The sequence below is a fragment of the Chenopodium quinoa genome, unplaced genomic scaffold (genome assembly GCF_001683475.1).
Source record: "Chenopodium quinoa cultivar QQ74 unplaced genomic scaffold, ASM168347v1, whole genome shotgun sequence".
NCBI lineage: Eukaryota > Viridiplantae > Streptophyta > Magnoliopsida > Caryophyllales > Amaranthaceae > Chenopodium > Chenopodium quinoa.
Genome location: NW_018745461.1, coordinates 150,042 through 175,040, shown reverse-complemented (window position 1 = coordinate 175,040; position 24,999 = coordinate 150,042). Strand labels below are relative to the sequence as shown.

The 24,999-nt window shown below is 35.7% G+C and overlaps 1 protein-coding gene across 10 annotated transcripts; it reads right to left on the bottom strand.

The window, feature by feature from the left end:
- Positions 1-1,099: 1,099 nt before the first annotated feature.
- LOC110714988 lies at positions 1,100-23,167 on the bottom strand. 10 transcript variants are annotated; one of them, XM_021893541.1, is made up of 7 exons: positions 22,799-23,136; positions 22,302-22,536; positions 22,040-22,138; positions 21,780-21,919; positions 19,756-19,892; positions 2,602-3,745; positions 1,100-1,469 (listed from the first exon to the last, which is right to left on the bottom strand). In XM_021893541.1, coding segments are annotated over exons 1-7 (1,905 nt in total). In that variant the 5' UTR covers positions 22,948-23,136; the 3' UTR covers positions 1,100-1,468. The 10 variants fall into 10 exon arrangements, with proteins under 10 accessions (XP_021749233.1, XP_021749234.1, XP_021749235.1 ...); XM_021893542.1 differs by having other exon boundaries at positions 22,052-22,138; XM_021893543.1 differs by having other exon boundaries at positions 22,302-22,503.
- Between the last annotated feature and the right edge of the window lie 1,832 nt (positions 23,168-24,999).

Sequence of the window (24,999 nt, the reverse complement as noted above, 5' to 3'; positions counted from 1 at the left end):
GATACCACCAACCCACCACCCATCGCACCCACGAACCCACAATCTACACCCACGAACCCAAGAACACACCAACCACAATCTGCCACCCATGAACCCAACACCACCGCAAGAACCCAATTCAAACCCAGAAAATCGAAGTTTTTAATTCAAACCCAATTCAACCACCACCGCCACACGCCACACAAAACCACCACCACACACCACCCTAGAACCACCAGATCTAAAACCCAAAAATCAAACCCATCCATAAACTACCCCCACGAAACCGCCCAAAACCACCACCATCGACACCCACTCACAAAGCAACCAACCACAAACCACGAAATAGCCACCCACAAACCTCCAACACCCACCCACAACCACGAAGAAGATGATGAGAGGAGAGATGAAGAAGTAAGAAGATGAGAGATGATGATGATGATGATAGGAAGAAGATGAAGATCGAAGAAGATGAAGGAAAAGATGGTGGGGAGATGAAGATGGAGGAGAGAGATTGTGGGTAGATGAAAAAAGTTGATTCTGATTTTTTTTGAGGAATAAAGTTAGATAATTAAGTTAGATTAGGGTTATAATAATTTGTAAATATTTGTATTATTATGTGTTAATAATTTTTAAATGAGGGTATTTTAGTCATTTTACCATAAAAAAGTTACTATATTAGGAAAGAAATAGCTTTGTTGCAAATAATACGAAACACCCAATTTTAGTAATTGTTGCAGATAATAAAAAACGGAGGAAGTACTTTGAAATTCGTCTACTCTTATTACCTTTTTTATTCTAGGGATCTGCAAACCTTAATTTATTGCTCCTACATGCAAGCCGGCCAAACAACTACTTTGAACCAGATTATAGATATTTTTTTTATATAATAAATAGATTCAAATCTACTCTGCATGTAAATAGAGAACATAATGATAGCAATTTCTAAATCGATCTGATTATGTTTGATAATTTCATTTTTACCTATATATGGCTATATGATGCTCTTAAAGTAAGCTTGCCCCAAGCCGGCCAAACAGTTGCTTTGAATCAGATTATAGGTAGATTTTTTATATAAATAGGTTTCAGTTGTATGTAAATAGTGTATATAACGATGACATTTTTCAATCAATAACTAAAGTCCATTTTATTAAACTGGAAGTGGAGCCAAACTGCCAAAGCTTAATTTAGTGTAGCAAGCCGAAACTAATTACCAATAATGAGCCAAATCCCAAAGTTCCCTGATACTATTAAACAACATAGACCCATAACCATTAGAGTACTTAATGCACGCCCAGTGACACAAATGATATATAAATAAACTTAACTAAATAACATTAGCCTAAAGAAACTCTGATCTTGCTCATATAAAAAGCTCAAGGCAGAACAAAAGCCAAAAAGCACAACTAACGCCCTTTCACAGTCCAGCAGCATTAACACTATGTGCACAAAATGCAGGTGACAGGAGCTACTGATCATCAAGAACTACCCTGTAACATGTTAAAAATCATCTAGTTAGCTTCAACTACCATCAAATGTCTCAACCCTGTTGCACCACAACGCCGAGGAAACATAACAATGACAATCAACAAGAAACCAGAATGTTTGAACAACTAAATAGAATAAATGCTGAGCAATGCAACTATGCCTAGGGGTTGACTTTTTGTTGAGCAATTTCTCAACCATATGCCTCTACATTTCGAACAGCCATAATCTTTGACTAGAAATTATATGGAATGAATACACGTATACAGCCTGCTCGTTTATCTGAGGCCGTGTATTCCCTTCAACCTCCCTTCTCTATAATAATCGTCTCCACTCCAGATACAGCGGAAGTAAAAGAATCCAACAGCTGACATGAGTTTCGAGTTCACCACAAATATCCAATAGGTAACAGAACTAAGTAATGTATAGGTAGATAGGTTATTCAATTAGATATTTCTTCCCCAATATAACCCCCACTCTTGATACAACTAAAGTAAAAGGGTGCTATAGCTGACACATAACTTTCAAATTGCACCACGAGGATTCAATAGGTAATAGAGTTTTTAAACGATTAAGGAAAAAGATAGCTGAAACCTGCTCCTCATGGCAAAGCACACCAGAGATTGTAAAAACAGATGAAGCTCTAATCGAAGCTACTAGCTAGCTAACCATAATTAGATGAAAATAGTCATTCAGAATGACTGTCCTCATCTAAACTTGTCTAAGTTGACATAGATCAATGCAATAATTGCAAGTTACATACAATTTTTTATCATGCATCAATTGCACATAGAAGAGCTTTGTTTAGAGAAGATGGGACAATAAGGGGAAAAAATAAGGGAGGCAGGAAGGATTATCTAAGAATAAAGGAGAAAAAAGAAATTGAAGATTAATGGAGGTATAATCCATGGATAGGTATAAAGATGGAAGTTTTTTGAATTTCTATGAAAATTAAAGGCGATACATAAAAATCAAACAAATCTTCAAATTAAATTATAGAGCATGTACAATCACGTTTTAGCAACAATGAACATGAATTTGCAACAGCACAAGGTCAACAAGCCAAAGAGAATATGAAAAGAAACAATCAATTTATGCATATAAGAGAGAGTTGAGAAGAGGGATGAGGGTACTCACTAAAGCGGGAGGAAGTCAAGCACTTGGTAAGTGGATAAAATTTCATATGAGCGGGTATAAAGGGGAGTGAGGGTTATGGTGGAACCACAACGCTCCGCTTTAAACTTGAAGAAGAGAAGAGTGGTGTTGGTAGGTAAGCTACGATCACATCGATCACCACCTGGAACAATCGGCACTACAGGCGAGTAAACGGCCAAGCACAAGATTTTGTTGGTGTCGTCTAGACAAAACAGCGAATCAAACCTGAAGGTACAATCATCTACAGAGAAATCTTTTTCAATAACCCGAGTGGACCACTGCACGTCAAACCACTTTGCGGTGGCAACCTCATATGCATGAACAAGATTGCGAAGTTTATGGGCATGAAGATAGAGGACACCATCAAGAAGTGCAGCATCCTGTACTCTGTCCCAATCAGAGACATTGGAGTCTAGACATTTCCATGTACCAGCACAAGTACCATGAGTGGGAGGATAAAAGGCATAGAGGGAAGACGAGGAAAGCTGACCGTCATTCAAGTGAATTAGAATGCGATTGTTGGTAGGGTCCGGAATCACTGGCATAGATGGACTACAATCCACCAGTTTGGAAGGCAAAGGGCCAAGCGACTTCCAGGGGCCATGGGGCACACCATTGGTGGTATCGACATGAAGAACCTTTGGAGCAAGGACATTTCCAATACAGTAGACATCCCCATTAAGGCAGGTGTAGTTGTATTCATTAGGATCATTGATCGGAGCTGAGCCCCACGTCTCACCAACACCAACACCAACACCAAAATGTAAGCGAGACGCGCCCACGTAATAATTCAATTGAGAATCGGGTAGGGGTGATGATATTTCATTCTGACCACCAAAGATGAAGATGGACTGACCCAAAGCCACCATTTCACCAACCTCCGCAGCCCTTCGCAGTGATGGTAAACAATTATGATATATTTTGTCCAGCTTCAGATCCACTATGTGGAATTCTTCTCGTCTAAAGATTTCTTCAACCATATTACCATCTTCGTTTTGGTATTGTACCTTATCTTCAATATTGTTCAATGACCGCACCAGAATCTTTCTTTCCATTCCTTGTTCGATACTCTGCCACTTCCTTTGAGTTGACCCACCACCTCTTCTCCTCCGTCCCATTTTTTCCCCTAATCATAACACAAACACAACTAGTTTATTACATCACATAAAATTCAAATTAACATCAAACATAAACATCACCCACTCATCATGATTTTTCTAGATTATCACATCACATAAAATCAAACAACCGAAGAATTAATTAATTTTATAATCCATAATTTCACATCAAAACAATCATCGAATACACAAATTCATCAAACATATGCTACAATCGACCTGATAAATTATTTCAGAGAGAATTAGGAAATTGGGGACTTTTGATTAAACGGTGAGATGAATGAAACCCTAAGACTTTTTATTATTTCATTTACTTGTATTTTTCTACCCTTTATATTGCGGAGCATTAGCAAATGAATAGTGTCCGGACGGAATTGCCCTTCATGTGCCACATCAGCTTCCTCTACTTTTTTTTTTTTTTTTTTTGAAGAAACCGTTAGTCGGGCAATTTTATTAAATTATATCAATTTCCGCCAAAGTAAGAAAGGTTTGGGGGAAATCGTTAAACCATACATACGGAGATTCACTTGTACTATGTCTAGCAATCAAGTGTGCTAAGGTATTACCCGATCTACGGACATGACTACATTTAAAGAAATAAAAAAACTTCTTTCAATCTCCTAATATCCTCATAGAAAAGCATTAAGGTTGAGTACCCCATATCATTTTTGTTGATGATGTTCACTACATTAGCTGCGTCACATTCAAGCTCGATCCTCAAGTGTCCCAACTGCTTTGCAATCTGCATCCCCCACCTGGCAGCAGCTACTTCAGCCTGTTCAACACTCCATCGTGCCTTCATACGTTTAACAGCTGCTGCAATAATGCTCCCCGCCTCATCCCGCAACACCACACCCAAACCAATTATATTATTTGCAGCGAGATGGGCATCGAAATTCACCTTAATGTTGCCTGCAGCAGGAAGACGCCACGTCCCAAGGGGAGCAACATCACATGACCCAGCTGGCCTAAACACCCTTTCCGCATACTCCTTATAATCATTAAGCATCTTGGTGAAATTTGCAGCAACACCACTCGGATCAGCCACAAGTTCATTATGCACTCTTGCATTTCTACAAAACCAAGCAGCCCCACACAGCATACAGAAGAGACTCAGTTCGTTTTTGCTCAGTCTATTTGCCACCCACAAAAAACGATCACAAAATGAGGAATTAGGGGCATAAGCTAACAGGTCCTGGAAAGCACTATACGACCAAATAATTGTTGCATCAAGACAGTCAAAAAGAGCATGATTGATGGTCTCTGTAGCAGCCCCACACCCTTGGCAAATGCTGTCATTAACAATGTGACGAACCCACAGCCTCTCCTTGACCCCAAGACTCCCTTTACACCCTCTCCACACAAAATGTTGCAATTTAAGAGGACCCTTGACTCCCCATACTCTCTTCCATAGTTCCTCTTCAAGGACCCCATGAGACAAAGACCATGCACGTTGCTTCCCAAGCCTTGCAAGTAGGTAGCCTGATTTGACAGTGTAGCACACATTCTTCGTAGGCCACCAATATCTCTGATCAGCAGACCAAAATTCTGACAGGGGTAAATCCAAAATTAGCTCACATTCATCCTCCAAAAAAATACTCCTGATGAGTTCCTCATTCCATCTCACATTGTCAAAATCAATTAAGTCTGAGACACGAAGATTAGGGTCCGCATTTATGTTCGGAGTTGGCACAATTCACTAGTAGAAAATATCAAAAAGGCACCCCCTAATTGGCACCAGTTCAGTCCAAACCGGTGCCAAAAATAGGCTACAAAATTGGTGGGAAGGTAAAAGGCACCGGTTCACTTCAAACCGGTGCCTAAAACATAAAGGCCACCGGTTTGAACCGGTGCCTTTGTGAACCGAACCTTTTAATTATTTTTTAAAAAAAAAACCGGCCTTATCTCTCCTTAAAACCCTAAAGCGCATCTTGCTCCTCTCTCTCCTCTCAATCCACCTCTTTCACTCTCTCCTCTCCTCTCTCCTCTCCTCTCCTCTCCTCTCCCTTCTCTCTCCTCGATCTCTCCGTCCCATTCACTTCTCTTTCTCTACAACAATAACAACAACACCACTGCAACAAGAACAACACCACCACCGCAACAACACCACCGCAACAAGAACAACACCACCACCGCAACAATACCACCGCAACAAGAACAACAGCACCACCGCAACAACAACAACAACACCACCGCAACAACAAGGGTTTCACCACCGTAACAACAACAACAACAACATTAAGGGTTTTTTGTATCAATTTTTTTGCGTTTCTGGGTTTCAACGGGTTTTTTGTTTCAATTTTTTTGCGTTTCTGGGTTTTTGTTTCACTTCTCTTTCAATTTTTTTTGTTTTCTGGGTTTTGTTCGATTAAAATCAGATTGGGTTTCTGGATTTTTGTTTTTGCGTTTTGGTTTTTCAAATTGGGTTTCTGGGTTTTGGTTTTTCAGATTGGGTTTGAATTTTTTTTTCAATTTTTGGGATTAAATTCTGGGTTTTTTTTTCGAAGCTTAATTGTATTAATGTTTTTTTTTTTTTTTTTTTTTTTTTTTTTTTTTTAATAATTGGTGCAGATTCATATATGAAATCGAAGAAGCAAGATACTGGTGTTTTTGTTTTTTTTTTTTTTTGATTAACAATATTGTAATTTTTTTAAAAAATTTATATCGTAATTTTTTTTTTGTATTTATATGTTGTAATTTTTTTTTATTATGTATTGTAAATTTGCAAATTTTCGATGATATTGATGTTGCAATATTCTAAGATATTGATGATGTTTTAATCGATTTATATTACGTTTTAATGTTGTTATGTATTTAGACTAATTAATTTTTAAGTGGAAAAAACAAAAAAAAAAAAAAATTATATTTTTTGGCACCGGTTAACCGGTGCCAAAAACAACGAAATTATTTTTTTTGGCCATTTTTGGCACCGGTTAACCGGTGCCAATTACAAGTTTTGGCACCGGTTCAAACCGGTGCCTTTTAATAACCCTTTTTGGCACCCCCCCACATAGGCACCGGTTCTTAGGCCGGGTTTGAACCGGTGCCAAATTCCTTTTTTCACGTAGTGATTGATGCACTATCACTTGGCAGCCACGCCTCTTCCCATACCCGGATGCTCTGCCCATTGCCCACCCTCCATTTTAAACCCTCTAGTAACAGAGGTTCAGCACCCCAGATACTACTCCAAGTATAGCTCGGGTCGTAACCTATTTTTTATTCCAAAAAATCATCATTTTTATAGTACCTGGCCTTCAACACCGAGTGCAGTAGAGAATTTGTATCATTATGCAATCTCCATGCCTGTTTTGCCAGCAAAGCTTGATTGAAAGACTTGAGATCACGGAACCCCAGCCCTCCCATCGATTTAGGCATACACATAGAATCCCAACTGTGCCAATGCATCTTACGAGTAGCATTTGTGGACCCCCACCAAAATCGGGCAATAAGAGCATGAATATCATCTAGCAAACCATCCGGCATACGGAACACACTCATCATATAAGTCGGAATGGCTTGTGCGACGGCTTTAATCAGAATTTCCTTTCCGGCCCGTGACAAATAGAATGCTATCATCAGCAAAGAAAAGATGAGAAACCCGAGGTGCCCCTCTACAAACTCTAGCACCATGAATCAACCCATGTCTTTCTGCATTTGCAATCAGAGTAGAAAATACGTTAGCACATAGCAGCAAAAGATACGGGGATATCGGATCACCTTGACGAAGGCCTCTAGTCAGAATAACAGACCCCGAAATCTTCCCATTTATCTTAAACGAGAAAGAAACACTTGAAAGGCAACCCATAATTTTTTGAACCCATCCGACACTAAATCCCATCTTCAACATCATTCTCTCCAAAAAAGTCCACTCCACCCGATCATATGCTGTACTCATATCCAATTTCAGAGCTACATTGCCATTTTTCCCTTCCCCCCTCCGTTTCATAGCATGGAAGATCTCAAAAGCCACCAAAGCATTATCCGAGATCAATCTAAAAGCACTCTGATTAATAGAGATGATAGAGTCAAGGAAGGGTTTTAATTTATTTGCCAAGGTCTTCGAAATAATTTTGTAGAGTACATTGCAAAGACTAATCGGCCTAAATTCACCCATAAATTTAGGATCATTACATTTTGGAATCAACACAATGCACGTCCTATTTATATTCTCAATATCCACATTCCCTCTCCACCATTCCTTCACAAAATGCACAACACCGTTAACTATAATATGCCAAAATTTCTGAAAGAAAAGAGCGTGCATACCATCTCCGGGAGCTTTATTAGGGTGCATCTAGAAAAGTGCTTGTTTCACCTCCTCACCTGTCGGTTCACGATCAAGTTTCACCTCCTCTACCTTTGTGTTTTTATTTTCCTTTTTTTTTCTTTCGTGCTGAGTTATGGACGGCTTGACCATGATTTCAGTTGAATATTTATTAATTTTAAGTTAATATTAAATAAAAATATATCTAGGAAATTAAATAATATAATTTTGGTTTTTAAGTTGATATAATTAGAATAATGTTTATAAAAATTCAATTTTTGGTAGTTAATAGTTAATAATGTTGGGTTTTATGTTTATTATATTTACAATGTTGGTTATTACTATGTTTAATATTAATGAATATCTACAATAATGACTATGCGTCATGTTGGCGGTGATGGAGATGGTGCAAATCACAAACTTGGAAAAAGGGCTCAAATCATACCTCGAGGAGAGGGTAGCCGAAAGAGGTTGTGATGGGTGGTGGTGGTTGTGTTAGGAGAGGGAGGAAGACAAAGGATATAATTAGAAGTTCACTAAATATTGTGACCGATTGTGATAAATTTGTGGGCGCCGTTTACGATTCACTAATGTTTTGTTACAGTACGTTCAATTAAGAGCTCTTAATTTGACTTGATTTTAATCAAGCTCGACCCGACTTAATTTTCCCTATTAGAATAAAATGACCCGTTATTATCCGACCCATTACGGATTAACCCAAACTTTATATGATTACCCAATTTGACACCACTATTTATAGCCAATATGGATGTCAAAATAATCCTTATTTACCTTGTTTGAAATAAGAATATCCTCCCGTCAAAAAAAAAAAACAAGAATGATCCTTGACCGCTGATAATGTTTAGATCTTATGATTCACATTATATGCATATCAAATACTCTTCTTCCTGCCTTTTCACTTTTCTTCCCTGTTCCACTTTTATGCTGAGCCTCTTTCTTTCTCCTCCATTGATGCTACTCTAAAACCTCCATTAAAGCGGTTTCTGAGCTTTCTCTCCTCCTAAATTCTCCGTTAAAGTGGCTCCTGAGATTTTTGCCCATCAACGAGGCAGCTCCTTAGGTGAGGGTTTTTTTTTTGTTTTTTTTGGGTGTGTAATATTAATTTCACAATTTAGGGTATATATGTATATTTTAAATGTCAGTATACTCAATTTAGGGTTCTTCTAAAGTGGATTATTGAAATATTTTACTGAAATTATGAAAGTTTATAACGAGTGATTTTGTTGCTAGAGTTTTGCTGTGTGCACCTTTTATGTTGATGATATTAAGCCAGAAGAAGTTTGGAGCTTTTCACTATTACACTGCGCCTCTCTCTCTCCATTGAATGGTACTCTGAATTCTCCATTGAAGCGGCTTCTGAGCGCTCGCTCGTCCCTTGTAGCAGCATCTGAGGTAAGATTTTTATTTTTAATAATCGAATATCAATATCACAATGTAGGGTTTATTGTTATTTTAATTGTCAGTATATTCAATTTAGGGTTCTTTTAAAGTGGATTATTGAACTATTCGGTTTTAATAACTCAAGTTATGAAATATTATAACTAGCAATGTCATTGCTAGAATTTAACTATTGTACAACTTTACTTAGATATTCATTTTTTTTGTTGTTGGTAAAAAAGGCCCAAATTTACGCAGATATTCTTAAGCGAGAAACATTTTTATGTTACATTTGAAGTTTAATTTGATAATCTAAGTTGCACAGAATCAGGAAATGGAAACGGATGCGGAAACAGAATCAGAAACGAGAGAATGAGGAAACCAGGAAAAGTAAATTTTCAAATAGTTTGGGATCATGGAAATGAAATATTGATATAATTTAGGTGATGTTTGGTTGGCATAAGAAAATATGGGAATTGGAAAATCGTAGGGATTGTAACTAGGGATAGTTGTTTGGTTAACCAAAAAAAATGGTGGAATGGGGAAAGTAGAAAATCCTAGGAATTTTTACTTCCCACAAAATGTAGGAATTCAATTACCTAGTTTGCCCTAGGTAAATAGGAATTTATATGGGAAGTTACTTCCCAACATTGCAAATCAAACAACTTTAAAAAAATCCCAAATTCATGTGAATTTCTAGACTTTATATTCTTGAAAAAATTGATAGTTTTAAGGTGGCGAAGTTAAAAAAAATTGAAGAAGATAAAATTTATACACCAATTTGTCAAATATGCTCTCTTCTCTGTACAATTTAATTAATTTTGTCTCTGCAGATCAAACATGGGGGATTCACTGAGGATGAGTATTGTTCTACCGATTATTGAATCACTGAAAAATGCTAAATCGTATCATAAAGCAATTGATCTGATTAATAAAGAAGTTCGCAAGATGGAAAATGTAGATAACGTTTGTTCTTTACTTGAGCTACTTGCTCATTGTTACTGTGATACATTCAATGACACAGATTATGATAGTAAGTTACGCTTTTTTTTTTTTTTTTTTTGTTATTTCTTAAATTTGTTAGATATATCATATATTTAATCCCATTAAATTTATTGTTGTAGAGGCGTTTGAAGCTCTTTGTAGATGCAGATCGTTGCAAGGAGATGATTATGAATTCCAAAATGCAGAATCCTACTATATATTTGGGCATATTTCAATATTTTCACCTTTTCAATTCCATGAGTAATGATTTTTTTTTTAATTAAATAAAGAAAATAATGTTAACTTATTTGTTTATGTAGGGCTGGAAAGTTCAAGAGAGGGATGTTAGATGATGCCCTTGTTGCTTGTACTATAGGTTTGAACAAGCCACAAATTGAACCAGAATTGAAACATGCCCTTGAGTGTTCTATCACCAAGATAACAAAAGAAATAGAAGCTGAAAAATTGGCAAGAGGTATGATGAATAAAATATTTAAATTTTCACTAATAAAAAAAGTTACATAATATTTACCTTTTAACGATCAATTTAAATTTTTTCTAGATGAAGCAAAAAAGCTAATTGAGGCTGAGGAGAGGGAGAAAAAGAAAGCTGAAGATACTCAAAATAAAATGAGGCAAAAAAAAAAGAAAAGATGAAGAATGTAGAAAATGTCACAAAGGTTATGGAAGAAAACCTCAAGGAAGCTTTGAAATCTATTAGGTTAGTTATAATACTTTACATTATTTTAATGTTCTTTTATAAAAATTTAAAATAAACTTTTTTCCTTCTTTGTGAAATAGTGACATGGAAATCAGAGAGGATGGTGGAACTAGTACTATCTTACCTGAGTGGCAACCTCGAGAGGTAAGTTTTTCATAGTTTTAGTAGTTTGCTTTATATGTGTACTTCGGATAAATTAAAATACCTATATGGGATTATTATAGGTAAAAGACTAAAAAACCTAGTTCTTAAAACACGAGTTGATCACAAATGGTCCCCAAAAAAAGGCAGAAATCTGTTTTAAGGAATTAGTTTGCAATGATAACTTAAAATGAAAGTAAGTCATGGTAGTTACATGAGCAAGAAAGAGTAAACGAACCTAATTTGTTGGCACTAAGCTGCAATACAAAGGGACATAATATCATAAAATTTGTTCCAAATTTCTAATATAGACACGTGGTTCAAGGGAGCTACATATGACTATGTAACTATGTTAATATCTACCATATTGTTCAATTCAAATCCATGAAATTGAGTTTTTTAAGATTTAATTTATCAAAGCCTTATTGGTCACATACCTAGCAGGTAGTAGGTAAACACCCTCAAAAACCAAATTTTCGCAAACAACAGTAGCTTAAAAATCTCAAAGTCCAATTGATCACAACATCCCAATAAAAACAACCTGTTAATTTGCCCAAATCACCATCAATTCTTAAATTTTTAGGGTTTTATGGTAGACACAAATAAGAGCATGAAATTGAAGATGAATATCGTGTTTGAGCATATTGAGATGATCGACGGAAGAAATGTAGACATGCTCGAAGGTGTCAAGGTTAGTGAATTGAGCAAAGAGTGAAGGGAAGCAAGAGATTGGAAAAAAAAAGTGTGAACGAAGGGAAAAAATAATATGGTGAGGAGGAAAAAGGAAAAAAAAGTGAGGTGGGAAGGGTTGCACTCGAGTCAACAAAAGTATAATGTTCATTGAACATTTAACTTGGGGATAGCCACATGAATAGATAGTGTTGATGAGAAGTGAAGAGAGAGTTGGAAAAGGGACACGTGTATAGGTCTTTGTTTTATTTGGTGTGTACTATATATATGTGCAATAGTTGAACATGCATCTCTCTTAGATACTTTTATGATGTACCTACAGAATTCTTGCATATTATTAGAAAGGAAAAGAAATGAAGCTTGTAGACACCCATTTGTGTCTCCCCAAAACCAAACCCAGTGATGAGTGTCTTTCACGTCGAATCATAATCGAATGAAACGAAAGTGTGGAAAGGTCTACTGTTGCGGAAAGTTTTATTTTCCTTTCTCTTCTCTCTGTTTTTGAAAACTTTATTTTAAGAAAACAGCCAATCCAGTTTTGTTGGTCCATGATATGGGTCCAATAGTGGTGTAGTTGGATGGGGCTTGCAAAGACCTTTCCAACGATATATTATAAGCCCAATTCCGATGAATATTGAGGAATTTATGGCCAATTTACTAAACTGGGCCCGGTTTGAGTTTTAAGTACGGCCCGATGATCTAGGGGAGGGCCTAATATGATTTATCATTCCTAATGTAATTAGGAATGGTTTTGGTCTTCTAGAACATTCTAGAAGGTTTTATCATCTTAATTCAATTAGGATTCTTCAGAGTTTTAATCAAGATCAAATAGCATTTTCGACTGAAATTATATTATTTTATCTTCCACTACAGTAAAGTTATCAGATTTTCGAAAACGCGTTAAAATCCGGTTTGGCGTCCAACCCTTCATTTTGACGGGGCGTTAGAACGGTCGCACATTCCACACTCAATCAAATAAATTTATAAATCCTAAAACTAACCCCTAAACAAGTCTAGTGGTAAGTTCGGAGTCGAACCACAAGGAACGGTAATGTTGGATTGTTCTCGATCTAATGCTTAAGCTACGCCGAAGTCGGTTTATGGATAGTGGACACTACAACTACACTAACACACATATAAAGATCAAGATATTACAAAGTCTACTAGGGGCAAAGATCCACTTTGAACAATTAACAAGTTAATGGGAATCGATTTGATAATCAATCATGCAAAGAAAGAATTAAAATGGGAATTAATTACCATCAAGAGCAATCTCTCAAATTCCTAGCCTAGATCCCTCATTGACTAGGTGCATAGAAGAAATTTACCCAAAATGCAATCAAATATATAAATTCTAATTCACAATCCCTTGTCAAACTAGAACTAACATGCAATTAAGTTTGCTATCTTGGGAGATCAATCCAATCTAAAACAAACAACATGCCATCATCAATTCAATCAATTTAATCACACAATTATCATCAATAGACCATCAAATTGATTTAATAGATGACCAAACCATATCAATCCTCCAAACCAGCCATAAACAACCAAACTTTCAAAATACACCAACTGTGTGACCACCAATCTCACGATACACCCATGTACCATCAACCAAACCTATCTCCACCAATATAACAACACATACACTATAGCTCCAATGTAAATGGAAAATAAGAGGAGAAAGAATCTGGAAGAGAATGTGTTTAGAGGCTGAAAAATAGAAGGAAAATGATCATAAAGGATCTGAAAAATTATCAGAGAAAATATCAGAATAAAGAGAATCAAATCTCATAAGAGAAATAGAAATATCAGGAAGAAGAGAATTCAGGAACAAAATTCAGAGAAACAAGTCAGGGAAACAATTCAGAGCAATTCAGGGAAACAATTTCAGGGAAATTTCAGGAAAACTTCAACACACCAACACCCAAAAATCAACAATCAATCAAAATATCACCATCACACTACTTTGAAACAATCCCATTGTAATTAACCCATGCAACATTCAACAACCAAATATACACCAAAAACAGTAAATCACCAAGCTAGCAAGAATTGATAACATGAGAATTATACCAGATCAAGAATGTGGGAAGTGATATTGAACCAAAACACACTCAACTTCCTTCAATCACCACCGAAGAAAAGAAAGCATAGACCCCAACGACAATCGTGACAACAACTCGCAGCAAATCCATCAACGACAGCGATGAAACACCACCAACAAGATTATCGAAGAAACTAACAAAGAGAGAAAAGAACCCATAAACCGAATTTCAAGGCGCCTGGAATCAGGATTGGCGTGGAATCAGGATTGGCGCCAGACGCCAGCCATTGGCGCCTGGCGCTAGCCACTAGTCATGGCGCCAATGAGCCAGCTGGCGCCAAGGTGGTTTTGCGGTCTTTAGACTCTGTTTTGATAAATTATCTTTTTTGGATGTTTTTCTCTATAAATATCGTATCAAAAACTCCGGTTTCATTCATCAACAATCACTTTATCAATTACCAATAATCAACTCTCTTCATTCACAAAATTATTCATTAAGGACGGATTATTAATATTCAATCATCATCTACATCTATCATTCACCAACTCTTTTTATTCATCAAATCGTTCATTAATTCTTTTCATTCATCATTCACAATCATCAATCGTCAACAATTACTTTATGAATCATTGATCTTTTAGCATTCTTTCTAAACTTTGCTCTTTAATACAAAATTCCGCATTCACAAGATCTTGATACACCTAGCCATATTCGAAGTTGCCTTCGCCCTAGACGTGAAAGGTTTTAATTTCTGAGGGTTTGGTCCCAAATCTCTATTTCAATTATTTAATTTAATTGTTTTGATTATTATTTTTCTTGAAGTTACTAACGTGTGTATTTTGTAATTAGAAAGAGGTACGAGGCATTCAAGTAAGTATTTTAATGGTTTAATTGATATTATGATGTAGATATCATGCTTAGATCGTTATTTTGATTCCTAGTATCATGTCTAGGGTATCTTTAATATTAAGTATGATTTAAAGTATGATGCTTTCTATGTTCTTTCTAATGTTTATAATTATGATTAGTAATATTCTTATTAATAATGTTGATTATTTATTATGTTGCTTGATATGCATATTATTTTATATTGTTATTGCTTGATCACCTTTTATAGCAGGTTAAAGGAAATTCGTATTTGCAATCACGCTTAATAAGATAATTAATAATCTTGTTAGGTTAATTGTGATATATTCAAGTGATCGCCAATAATAGTTTGTTTGTACATTAAATTCAACCAACATAGATTAAACAGGTTTAGGGTTAATCCTATTGATTGTATGTTAGTCAGAAAGCACACATGAATACGAGCAGAATAAAGTAGAGGCCTATTATTAGGGCATGTTCAATCTCTTTTATGTTGGATTTGTACCATCATCCCCGGACCCTTATTTGGTTCATGACCTTATGGAGTTGACGATCTCTTGGATCGTTAAGGGGTGTAACCTTCACCTTGTGAACGGTTTACAAGTTCCTTAAAAACTTGTTGGCGACTCTTTTGCTCTATCTTCTTCCCTTTTGGACGCCACCGTACTTTAGTGTATGATCACAGTGGGGTTCAAGCTAGTGGGATTTTTAAAGGCTTGAAACTATTCCCCACAAAGCTTTTTGGACCTTTAATGGTCATATGAGCTTAAATAAGATTTGAATTGTTTATTTCACGGGAGTGTACTTATTCAAGTTTAAATTTCGTAATTGATTTTCGTGTGTGATTTAGTTATTTGCATGATTTGATTGTAGAAATACTTCCTTGTGAATTTTAGAAAGAAAAATGAAAAGATAAAAAAGTTTTGGGCCTTTAGGCCATTTTAGATCAAAGGAATGAAATTAAGATCTATTGTTTCATAGCTTAGATGATTAAAAAACTGAGCTTGTTTTTGACTCCTGATTACGAGTCAAGAGTATCAATTGTGTGAGAAATTGTGTATTGAGTATTATATTGATATTTTTGTAATAGGTAAAATTGTGTCTTACTTGAACCAAGTTTAATCGTTTGTGTCTGAAAATTTATGATGAATCTATGAGAACATCTAATATGACAAAACAAAGATCAAATAATTATTAATATTTACATGAAGTTAAGGCTCATGTTATTCAAGTTTTCGTATTTAGCTACCAATGAGCTTTTTATTGTTTGAATAGAACATGGCTTTCGCTTTGGCTTTGGCATTGTCTTGTTTTCTTTTATATCTGATAATGATAATGTATTTCGGTTTATAAATGTTGTAGTTCAATGTTCCCTTCAATGGCATATTAGAGAAAAAAAGTGGGCGGAATTGCTTCATAGGAAGTATTCAAAGTGAATTGTGCAAGCTGCCGAAGTCTTTTGTGGAGGCTTCATCATATCACTTTGACAAATGTGATGAGCTAGTGACATTGTGCAGCAACTACGAATGCTTACTCAATGTGGAGCATTTAATATTAAACCCCATTGACATGTCTGAGAAGCTTCTTGTCACAGAAATAGTTTATTATATCGAGGAGTTTTTTTCTCTCAAGTATCAGAAACTCAAGAGTTCTAACATATTTGCCGATGAGACTTCGTTGGGGGAAATGTGGTGGGATCATATTTCTGGGATGTTCCGGAGAATCTTTAGGTAAACAATTCCTTTCTTCATTTATATATGAGAAATTATACGCAATACTCTTACTTAAATCAATGTACCAATCCTTACATATTTTCTTGTGCTAGAGTTTAATTTTTCTTTTGAAAAAAACAAGTATAAAAGTTATATCTTCTTTGAATTCAAGCATTGTAAGTTAAATTGTTTGCTTATATAACTCTCATTATGTAAACTAAATGAATTTGTAAAGTGGTTCTTATTAGATTGGGTTTATTACCGAGCAAATGTTCATAATGCATAGCTAAAAAGAAGCATATACTATATTTGTAAGACTAAAAATTGACAAATTATGATGCCATGCAAATAATATTATCAATAAGGGTTACACATAGAATTTTCAAAGCAGTAAAGTACCATGCAGAATTTTCATTTGTTTTTTCATTATAGGAATTGAATGTTTCTAACACATACATTATATGTTTATTAATTATGTTTTTGGTCATTGTAATTGTAGGGATGTGGCTAGAGGGTTGATGTTTTTGCATGAGAAAACTAATTATGCTTGTGGAGATTTATCTTTCAACACTTTCGTTACATTTGGTGGTAGGGGGCGGATCCTACCCTCCTTGGACAAGTCCAAGAAAGGTGAAGAAGATGTGACTCAATTTGTTCAGCTACTGAACAATATTTTATATTTTCCTTTCGTAGGAAAATCTACTCCTGTCATTATTCTTCCGAGTGACTTGAGTAGACTCTTGGATTTCATTCCCCGCATGCAGTAAGTTTCATCATTATCGTCATCATCATGAAAAACTCATAACCATTATTGCATGAATTTTTTTATCCTTAATTGATTTTCTGGATGATGGATTTTTAATTTTCATTTGCACCTATTCTTGATGGTGAGAGTCAATTGAAGTTTTGTTCTTGGTTCCTTGGGTGTTCCTGTTAGATTCCACCACCCATTTAATTGCATATAGTTTGACATTTATAACCGATTTAAACGCTAGAAAGTTCATAAAAGACTTACTTGCTGAATTTCTGATTTGTAAGTTTGCTCTTCAATTTCTGATTTTAGGATTTTTGAGAATCGTAAGTTCTCCTTTTGAAGTTTTCAGTTTCTTTACTACTCTAGTTGTTGTCTTATGATGGTTTTCTTATTATCCATTTCTGCAAATTGATGAGATAAGAATTTAAAGCGGGTATGGTTAAGGAAAGCATTAAACTTGCATAGGGATGAGAGGAGGTTTTGCTTCGAGTATGATGAGTGGACAGAATGATATCGAACTTGACTTTTATGTTGTCTAGCGTAGAGATATTGCGATGTTACAAATTTTATATTGTGTTGTCCATGCATGTGTTAAGATAACTATTATCCTTATTATCAGCATTCATGATCAAGGTGGTGTTGTGTTAAACCATGGGTGGTTGCGTCTGTTTCAAAATGTTAGAGAATGGTGTTCTTGATCGTTTTAGTTAGTTTTCAAGTTGCACATGTATATAAATACATATGTTGTTAGTTTGTAATGTTTCACTTTTATTTTAAAGCTTAGGTTGTGTGTGTTAGCTGATGCTTACATATTAGGTTTATGTTTACTAAGGCTATAAACTTGAATGAATTTCTGTTTCTGATGTGTTTTGTTTTACTCTAGGAGAGTACCGACATATTTTCTTGTTAATCATCCATTTTTTTGGACGGTTCAAGAGAAAATTGATTTTGCCTTGAAGCTTAAGAAGTTTATCAAAAAGACGAAACATACAGAGGCAGTGGTTCAAAAACAGATGGAACGATTAGGTGCTTTCAATAATTGGTGGGATGGACTCGCAAGTGTTTATTTCAAAATATGGAATACTGCTCAACTTAAAAAGACTATTACTTCTTACAAAAGAGAAGTGGATATTGTACGATTTTTTAATGCGGCTTATTCCCATGTTAATGACGAGGACTACAAAATAGATCGCAAGTGGAAGGTTTGTTTATATTTGTGTGAATGTAACATGCTTGATTTATGTTATTATATATTGTAATAGTGTATTTTCTTATGTTTTCTTCATTCTGGCAGAAATTGACTGATGTAGTGATTGAGAGAGATCTGGAGGCATATTTTCCTGATCATTGCGTTACTATATTTGGATGTCTTTGTGATTGATGAATAATAGGTAAGTGTACCTAATTTGACTTGTCAATTCTTTAACTATCTCTAAAAAGAAACAAAAACTAAAAGAACTAGTACATCTTTGTTTTTATTAGATCGTTACGTGAGAATGAGTTGAAGGATGTCAACCATTTACTTCCGAGTTGATCATTGATGAGGTATGTTTGCTTTTGAGGCCTACGTTCTAGAATCTGTTCAGCAATAAATCTACCAAATCCATGGTCATAGTTCATAGTTGTGTTGCATGCTCAGCATTTAATTTTGTTATTTATTAGAATACACTACAAAAACCTGATCCTTTTACGACAGTCCATTAATGACGGGGTTTAAATCATGTCACTAATATAACACTTTTAATGACAATCTTTTAGCCCGTCATAAAACATATCCAACTTCTACTAAAAGCCCAACCCAATTCTTATTATGACAACTAAAACCTCAATTAAACAAAAACAAAAGAAAGGCCTTTATTTTCTGTTATTCTCTCCACCATAATATAGTACCAAAACACCATTTTCGTTGCTCCAAGAAGATCAACAACTGATTTTTCCTCCATCAAAATACACCAATTTTTTCCAGAAAAATTAGTTGCAAATTTTGATTCAAGATGTTCAGTTGATTTTTTGCTTTGATTTAGGTTAATTACTCAATTTTAGCTTTAATTTCTTTTTCAAACAAAACAAAAAAGTGTTGTATCGATTGTTCGTGGGATTCGGCTTCAAAAGGACTACTAAATCGTTGATTTGAGTTGGGATTTGCAAAAAATCTTTGATTTGAAGGTTTGTTTCTCTCTCTTCTTTTCTTTCATTTCATATCAAAAAGCAGCCTCCACTAGGCAGACCTCTAATTAAAGGCTTTCAAAATTTACTGCGGTTATAGATTTTGCCCGCACCTAACAGTCCCTTTGCTGTGTTTCAACTCAACCTGTAACATCTGTTGGTTTGCTATGTGGCAAAATACTGGTCTAGGTAAACTGTTATTTTCCAACTAATCATGTAAAGGTCATCTAACTCAAATTATACGGTATGTTTTCCAAGAAGGAAATGACTGACCAGGCCATGCGGAGATTCCAATATGCTGGAGAATTGGCTGAGTAGGGACAGTACCATCAACATCTACAATGATCTCCCCATCAACAATTTCAAGATTTGATAAAACTGATGACACATTTTTTGCACTCTTGATCACCCTGCAAAAGATAGATCACCAACAAAGTTCCAAATCATGAGAAGTTCCATACGTTTTCCTGCACCAGCAAGGATAAAAAAAAAATACAAACCATCAACCCTGACAAAAAAATCTACAGTACATCATGCATAAGCAGCAATGAACTACACTAGATCATAAATCTAACAAACAAGAAATCCATCAAAGTTTCCCTCATGTTGAATACAATTGAGAGATGGATAGGACCCCAAAGCTTGTTTAAATATAAAAATTTAGAAGCTTTGAAGGTATCACAATTTAGACGATCAAATGGTGCCTCACGCAAGATGGTCAACATCAAGAACAAAACAAAATATAATAAAACCACTCCTTACCAAATAACTACAGTCCTCTTTCTGACATCTCATAAATTTGTCCACTGGCTATATCCATTAGCATTTTATCTTTAAAATCTAAAACTATTCCTTGACTTTATTCTGTAAGATTTATCAGTTTGCTAGATACAAAGAAAATTCTAAAATCACTAACGAGCACAAAATGTCCCTGTAGAGAAAGTTGGATCTGTGAACAAGAGGCAACCACTGTGGGATGAAAAAGTGCCATCTTTGGTATGACAGGAGGGGGAGCCTCTAAAAGTAGAAGCATAACTGAACAAAAATGAGACATAGTATATAGCACCCTGGACTTAGCTAAGCCTTTCCAATTATGAGGTGTACAGACCAATATGATAATTGGTTTAGGCAGAGAAGCCAGCTTTAGGAGATGCGATCCAAAGACTAAAGCATAGAAATCACCTTAGGGGATACAAATCAATTACTAAGTCAGAAGAGCTTTAATTTTTCCTTTGGGAACTCCTTCAACTCAACAACACAAGCAGAATATCTCAGATGACACCTAAGATGTACATAAGCAAAATATGACCCAAAAACAACATATTTCTCAGACTCAACCCCCCAAACCAAAATAGGAGCATGCAACCACATATGTGGTAACAAACATTGGCGGATCTAGGGGGGTACACAGAGGTACGGTTGTACCCCCATTCTAGAAAAAAAAAATGATAACAAAGAGACTTGTTGTATCATATACCCGGTCTCTTAGATACTGTTACGTAGATAGCCCAAGCCACGAACCAGTTTGCTTTTACTGTATTTGTTAAAATCGAAGAGACTTGGAATTTACAAAAACTGGTCTCTTAGGTGTTGTTTAATAGTTCTTCCAAACTGGTCTCTTTTTTAATCCCTTTTTTACCCAAAGCCATAATTTGTTACTCATTTATAAGCCTTGTTGTCGGAGGATGTGTGTATCATACATGCAAATAGTAATACAATAGTGAAATGGATTAATAACTTAAAAATTAGAAGGCAAAAAATGATTACACTCCACATATTATTTTGTATTTTTATTTTTATTTTTTTTATTTTTTGTTTATCAAACTTAATTTCGTACCCCCATTCCACAAATCCCGGATCTGCCACTGGTAACAAAAGTTGTTAAAAAAAAATATACAAGGTGTCCTCATAGCATCACCCAAAATGCCACAACTATAAATTATCCCAGTTTTTGTAAATCTCCCCTATAGAATAATATGGGAAAGCCCTTGCTGCTTTAATACTTTGTATGTGTAACTATTATAGCTTAACAAAAAAGGGTATAAACAAGTGAAAAATAAGTTAGCTTTAACAAAGGTAACCTAATAATTATAGTTAAATGTAAATAAGTGACAGCACCATATAGTTATGAATAAGTAGTTATTGTTAATAATAGCATATTATTTTGAGCTCATAAAATACCCAAAAAAAAAAAAGGGAATCACTTTACTTGTTTGCAAAAAAATATTTTGTAGAAGAAAACATAAAAACTATAGATGACTTGCAGATGTCAACCAGTTTAAGATCCGGAAACACACCTACCAAGGCTCTGAAGGTACTTTTCATAAATAAGAAAATGAAGTCTATTTCCAGAAGTGTTTGTCAGTGCATCAAAAAGATTTTGTACAGGTGCTATTCGTGCAAAGGCTTCAGGGCCAACAGTTTTCTCATTATCAACCTATTAATCAACAAGACAACAAAAATGAATACAAAAAAACAGCCAAAGAAGTATCAAATATCATTCGAGCATAAAGCAATTAAATAAACAATCATTGACAAACTCCTTAGGGCATGAAACCATATGAATGACCTGAACAGCAGTCGCAGTAGAGCTTGAATAAAATAAAGACCATCCATCATCATCTTCGCTCTGCATCCTACTAGGAGAAGCGCTTTCCTGCAAGATTACCACATAACAAGGTCGGTAAGTCCAGATGGTGAAGGCAAACACTAAGTTTTTGCGGCTCAAAAAATATTAACCATCATGCAAATTCCTTGACAAATGCTACTTATAATACCAAGGTATCTTACAAAGATCAACAAGCAATTTGCTGTCTCACTTTGTATAAAGTTTCACCGTCAACACCAGGAGCCTCCCACGCAAGCATCATGTCATATGTCAAGCGACGGAATTCCTTATCGCTCAAATAATCAGCACGAGCGGTCAAAACATTAAATGCCCTGTAGCAGCAAAACTCTAACAAATGTCTAGCATAGGTGATTGGTTTGTTGCCACTTTCACCGTTCTCTACATCGAAACAACTGCACAAATCTTCCGTAGACATATTCAAAATCCTGTAAACAAATACAGACTAGTAGCAATTTATCTGATCAGGACCAATCCAACGAGGCGAATCCTCCATAATTGGGGAAAATTGATATACAGGTCTAATCAATAGTAATTAATTTATTCTACAAATTTTTTTAGTTGTTACTTTGAACATAAATAGCAATCAACAAAATCAAAATTAATATACAAAATCAGCAAAAATTGATAATAAGAAATCAAAATGAATAATTAAAAAGAAAAAAGAAAGAAGAGGGTAGGACAATTTACTTGGAACATCGAGCGACAACAGAATTAGCGATAGGAGAGAGAAAGGGAATGGAATTGGGAGAATCGGAGGAGGAAGGAGAGCAAGGACTGGAAATCCGGCGCTGAAAAAGCGTCATAAAGTTGTCGAACATTCTGGGTTTATTCTCCATTGCTGCTCAATTGAGAGTGAGTTGCTGCTGCTGTGGGAGAAATCAATGGAGGGTTTCGCGCTATTCGAACCTCTAACTGCAAGTAACCCACAATATGCGCTGTCTCTCCCGTTCTTCTCTTTATCACTCACTGTCCAAAACTATAAACAATACTCCAAACAAAACTGCCTTTCTCATTCAGTTATTCGATAATCACCGTCATCTATACCGTTTCTAAAAATGTCAACGTGTCACGTAAGCCATTTTATATTGCGTCGCGTCACCTTCCCAACATTTTAAGACGCCACATCATCACTCAAATAATCTTAATATTACGCCAGTCACCCATCATGGTTATACTGCGTTTTTTTTTTTTTTTTTTTAAAGAGGTTAAGCCGAGCATTTTAATAAATCAAATCAAGCTCCGCTAAGGTAATGATCCCTTGCGAAAAGGTACCAATACAAACACTTTCCGAATTACTACCCGTCTCCCATCTAGCAAATAGCAACCATATGAGCGACAGTGTTAAGTGCCCTCTTAACAAAAGAAATATTAAAAGACTCGAAAGATAAGCTATCATGTGATTCATGTTGTCTAACATCCTCATAGACTAAGTGGGTCAGAGTTACGCCTTGAACTTGTCTTCGTATTGCCTGTACCATATTCTTTGCATCACTCTCCACCCATATGTTGTGATACCCCATCCTTTCTGGCAAGTTGCACCCCATATTTTATAGCTCTAGCTTCTGCATATTCTGCATTAAGAGTCTTCCCTCTAGAGACAGCTGTTACTACAAGTAATTCACCTCTATGGTTTCGTATCACTACACTTAAACCAACCCTGTCATCACTTGGTAAGTGAACGTCAGTATTAATTTTAACACAATTAATAGGAGGGCGAACCCATGAGGGTGGACTAATGGCTATATTTCTTTGAGCTGGGCCAAACACTTTCACAAATACTTCATGTTCTCATCCACTAGCTTCAGTACTAGAGGTGGACATCGTGCCGTGTCGGGCCACCGCGGGCCATGCCTTGTCGTGCCTAGTGGTGGCTCATGTCGTGTCGTGCCTGCATTTTGGCGGGTCGTGTCGTGCCGGACCACCATTTCGTACACCCCAGACCACGGCACGTCACGGCCCACATGCCTGGCGTGCCGGGCTGGGCCGGTCACCGTGCCGCCCTTGTTTTTTTTTAAAAAAAAAAATCGATATATTTTTTTTGAACAACTTTTAAAATGGATACATTATTTAAATAATTTTATTAATTTATGTATATGTGTAGACACCCAAATGTGTCTCCCCAAAACCAAACCCAGTGATGAATACCTTTCACGTCATTTGATTATCAAACAAGGTGAAAGTGTGAAAAGTCTAGTGATGTGGATGTTTTTATTAAAATATCTCTCTTTCTGTTTTTGAAAACATTTCTTTTCTTACTCTATTTAAGAAAATAGTCAGTCCAATTTAGTTTGGTCCATGATAAAGGTCCAATAATAGTGTAGGGATCGGGCTCGAAAAGAGTTTTCCAACGATATATTATAAGCCCGATTCCGATGAATTATGAGGAAGTTATGGATTAAATTAGATTTGGCCCGAAATGAATTTTATATGCGGCCCGATGATCTAGAGGAGGGCCTATTAATTATTATTCCTAAAGTTATTAGGATTGATTTTAATCTTCTAGAATATGTAAAAGGTTCTTTTTAATTCTAATAGTATTAGGATTGATAATTATATTTTAAAGAGTTTTATTTGGAATAAAATAAGCGTTTTATGATAAACCTGATTTTAATTTGATAAACACGGAATTTGCTGCTTAATCATATTAAGAAGAGGATTCCGCGTACAAACGCGTTTTATCTTTTAATTAGCGCCAAAGGACAAAGTCTGTCGCCTGGCGCTAACATCTGTCGCTTGGCGCTAATCCTGTCGTCTGTCGCCTGATGACAGATGTCAGTTTTATTCCGAGTAGGACTTGATTTGTTTCCGGGCTATTTTTCTATAAATAGGGGTCGTATCTTCCCGTTTTAGACATTTTTATCAACAATCATCATCTTTCTCTATTCTCT

Excerpts from the sequence above, each read along its gene's own strand:
- LOC110714988 (XM_021893541.1), bottom strand. The coding sequence starts at position 22,947 with ATGGAGAATAAACCCAGAATGTTCGACAACTTTATGACGCTTTTTCAG. Across the intron at positions 21,920-22,039 it reads CTGTTCAGGTCATTCATATG|GTTGATAATGAGAAAACTGT; the intron begins GTTTCATGCCCT and ends GTTGATTAATAG. Across the intron at positions 3,746-19,755 it reads TGGAATCTCCGCATGGCCTG|GGGAAAAAATGGGACGGAGG; the intron begins GTCAGTCATTTC and ends TGTTATGATTAG.